Genomic DNA, 2,965 nt, shown 5'->3' with positions numbered 1-2,965 from the left:
GAAGACACAACCCCAGAGGCCACAGAGTTACCAACAAGCGAGGCAGCCTGTCCCACCACCCTGAAAGCAGAAGACACAACCCCAGAGGCACCAACAACTGAGGCAGCCTCTCCTGCCACCCCCAAACCTGAAGACACAACCCCAGAGGCCACAGAGTTACCAACAAGCGAGGCAGCCTGTCCCACCACCCTGAAAGCAGAAGACACAACCCCAGAGGCACCAACAACCAAGGCCGATTCTCCCACCACCCCAGAAGCACCAACGACCAAAGCAGACTCTCCCACAAACCCTAAACCAGAAGACACAACTCCAGAGGCACCAACAACCAAGGCCGATTCTCCCACCACCCCAGAAGCACCAACAACCAAAGCAGCCTCTCCCACCACCCCCAAACCAGAAGACACAACTCCAGAGGCACCAACGACCAAAGCAGACTCTCCCACCACCCCCACACCTAAAGACACAACCCTTGCAGTTACAGAGTCACCCACTACCGAGGTACAGTGTCCCACCACCTCTGACATCAAGGGGACTACCTCTGCATCTCCCGAGGCTGACACCACTGCCATCCAGAAATCAACACCTATTGAAGTGAGAACTGCTGTCCCTGCATTAGTAACAACTGCTAAAGAAGACACAACCACTCAAAGTAAAGTGTTTGTTACAACTAGAAAGGAACGACCCATACCTGAATCAGAGACAACTGTTTCAGAAACAGAAAAGAAATTTGCAACTCCTACACCCAAAGTAGCAGCCAGCACAACTGCAAAAGAAACAGCTACAGCCCTACAAAGGACAGCGGTGACTCCAGCTAGGATTACTGAGATTATAACAATAACTGACAAAAAAGACAAAACAACAGCTAAAACTTTAACTAGTGGTATAACCCAAGAGCCGACAACTAAAATAGAAACAACCACGGTGAACAAAGAGATAACACCCCCCAAGAAAGAGAAAACTACTCTGCTTAAAGACATTTTAACAGGTAGGATAGGAACAACTACAGTAACCATGGTGATAACGGCTAAACCAGATGACTCTCCTAAAGAGGATGATATTCCAAATGCAACTCTTACAGCCAAGGAAGCTATCTCTACAGCGGCTGAATCAGAAACAACTACTGCTGACAAAAAGCCTGCAACAACTGCTGCACAAAAAGAAGCAACTCCAACTAAACAAGACAGGACTCCTACACCAGAAGTGACTTCAACCGCTAAAAAAGAAGAGAGACCTGTGGGAACAGCGACTGTAACAACAGCAGCCACAGCAGCTACAACTCCCATGCCCAAGCCTACTGTGTTGACAACAACTGCCAAAACAGATTCAACTCCTAAACCCAGGGACATTGTGACAACATCTAAAAGAGACACAACTGTGGAAACTAAGCAGACTGTAACAGCAGCAGCTAAAGAGAGCATAAGTACTACTTGTGTCGTTGTAGAGACAGCAACAGCTGGTAAAAAAGAGGTAGTGACCGTCAAAGATGCTAGTGTCACACCTAAAAAAGAAATGGAAGACTCCACTGAAAAGGTCCCTAGTACTGACAAGGGAGAGGAAGCTACTGTTACCAGAGAGACCACTACAAGAGAGAAAAAAGACACAATAGAAGAAATGTTTCTTGTTTCTAATGGGACATCCAAGCCAACTATACACTTTGAGGAGATTACCGACACGAGAGAGCAGCCTCAGCCGTCTGACTCTGCAACTCTGCCAGCAAAAGAAGAGCCTGAGATAAACAAGCCTTTAATACAAACTGCAGACCTGCCAGCTTTAACGGGAGAAACACAAGGTAATTGCATTCCAGTAGGTACAAAAGCACCAATAACTCCAACAGAGAGCACAACAAACCACCTGAGTACAGGACACGCCAGGCCTTTCTGTCTGGTGCCATCAGAACATGGCACTCTTGTTCTGATGCTCAACCATGACCATAGTGCTACAGCTGCCAGCATCCCTAATACCAGTGCCTCAGTTTTCAATTGTGCCGTTATGGAAATTCTCCATGCAGTTTACACTGTGATCCTGTTTCAGTAATTGATCCTGATCAAAAAATGTTTGCTGTTAGCACTGTAGAAGAGGCAAACAGAAAAAATTCAAGGAGAAAGAAGATAAATTTCTACGCCCCACGAAAACATCGCTAGGCAGTCAGGCTGAATATCCACCATTACACATGGCACCTAACCCCATAGTTTGCAGTCACACACAAAAACGTCACGGTGTTCTCTTTCCTCTGTGCTTTTTGCCAGATTTCTTCACGTCCTCACAGCTTATTTTAAACAGATACAGCGCCTACATTCTTGGGCAATTATTCAGTATATATTTTGGGGTTTTAGATGGAAAATACTTGGAGTTTGGTCCAAAACAGGTTAATCCTTCTTTTATAATTAACTGAAAGTTAATGTAAATGCTTTTTTAAGAAATAAGGAGAGGGAGGGGAACCCACTAGAGCAGCTTGGAGAAACATCAAGTAAACACCCCAGTGCACAAAGAAATTAAATGAGTAACATCACTTCCGATGCATTTATAAGTCTTTTTTCTGAATCACAGGTACTTAGGTAAGCAGTAAGCAAAGATATCCATACCTGGTCATGTAAACAGCTGGTCTGGCACTCCAGGGACTTAAACAGGAAAGCCAGACTTCCCAAGAACATGTCTCAAATGGGTAAGGAAACCCTTTGCAGGACAAGTAGCAGGTAGAGGACAGCCTGAAGGACAGAGAGCCTCGACACAAGCCATCCCGTTTAGCAGCCCTAGTACAACGGGCGGGGGGGGGAAGAAACGCGACTTTTGTCAAGTGTTAAACAAACCCGAGTGTTTAAAATCTGTGCTTTGTAGCCAAGAAGGACGAGAAGGACCTGTGCAGCGGGAGGCCGGCGAACGGCATGGTAGCCCTGCCCAACGGCACACTGGCCGTCTTCCGAGGTAGGTAGGCCGACCCGGGCCCCGCTCGCTGCCCCTGCCCACC

General features: G+C 46.8%; 1 protein-coding gene across 1 annotated transcript; it reads left to right on the top strand.

Annotated features, from left to right (window-relative positions):
• Positions 1–46: 46 nt before the first annotated feature.
• LOC104547118 (proteoglycan 4-like) lies at positions 47–2,922 on the top strand (the record flags this gene model as incomplete). Its single annotated transcript, XM_010192693.1, has 2 exons — positions 47–1,807; positions 2,836–2,922. Coding segments are annotated over 2 exons (1,848 nt in total), but the record flags the coding sequence as incomplete, so codon positions are not given.
• Between the last annotated feature and the right edge of the window lie 43 nt (positions 2,923–2,965).

Source organism: Mesitornis unicolor, unplaced genomic scaffold (genome assembly GCF_000695765.1).
Source record: "Mesitornis unicolor isolate BGI_N332 unplaced genomic scaffold, ASM69576v1 Scaffold54599, whole genome shotgun sequence".
Lineage (NCBI taxonomy): Eukaryota > Metazoa > Chordata > Aves > Mesitornithiformes > Mesitornithidae > Mesitornis > Mesitornis unicolor.
This window is presented reverse-complemented; position numbering and strand designations above follow the sequence as displayed.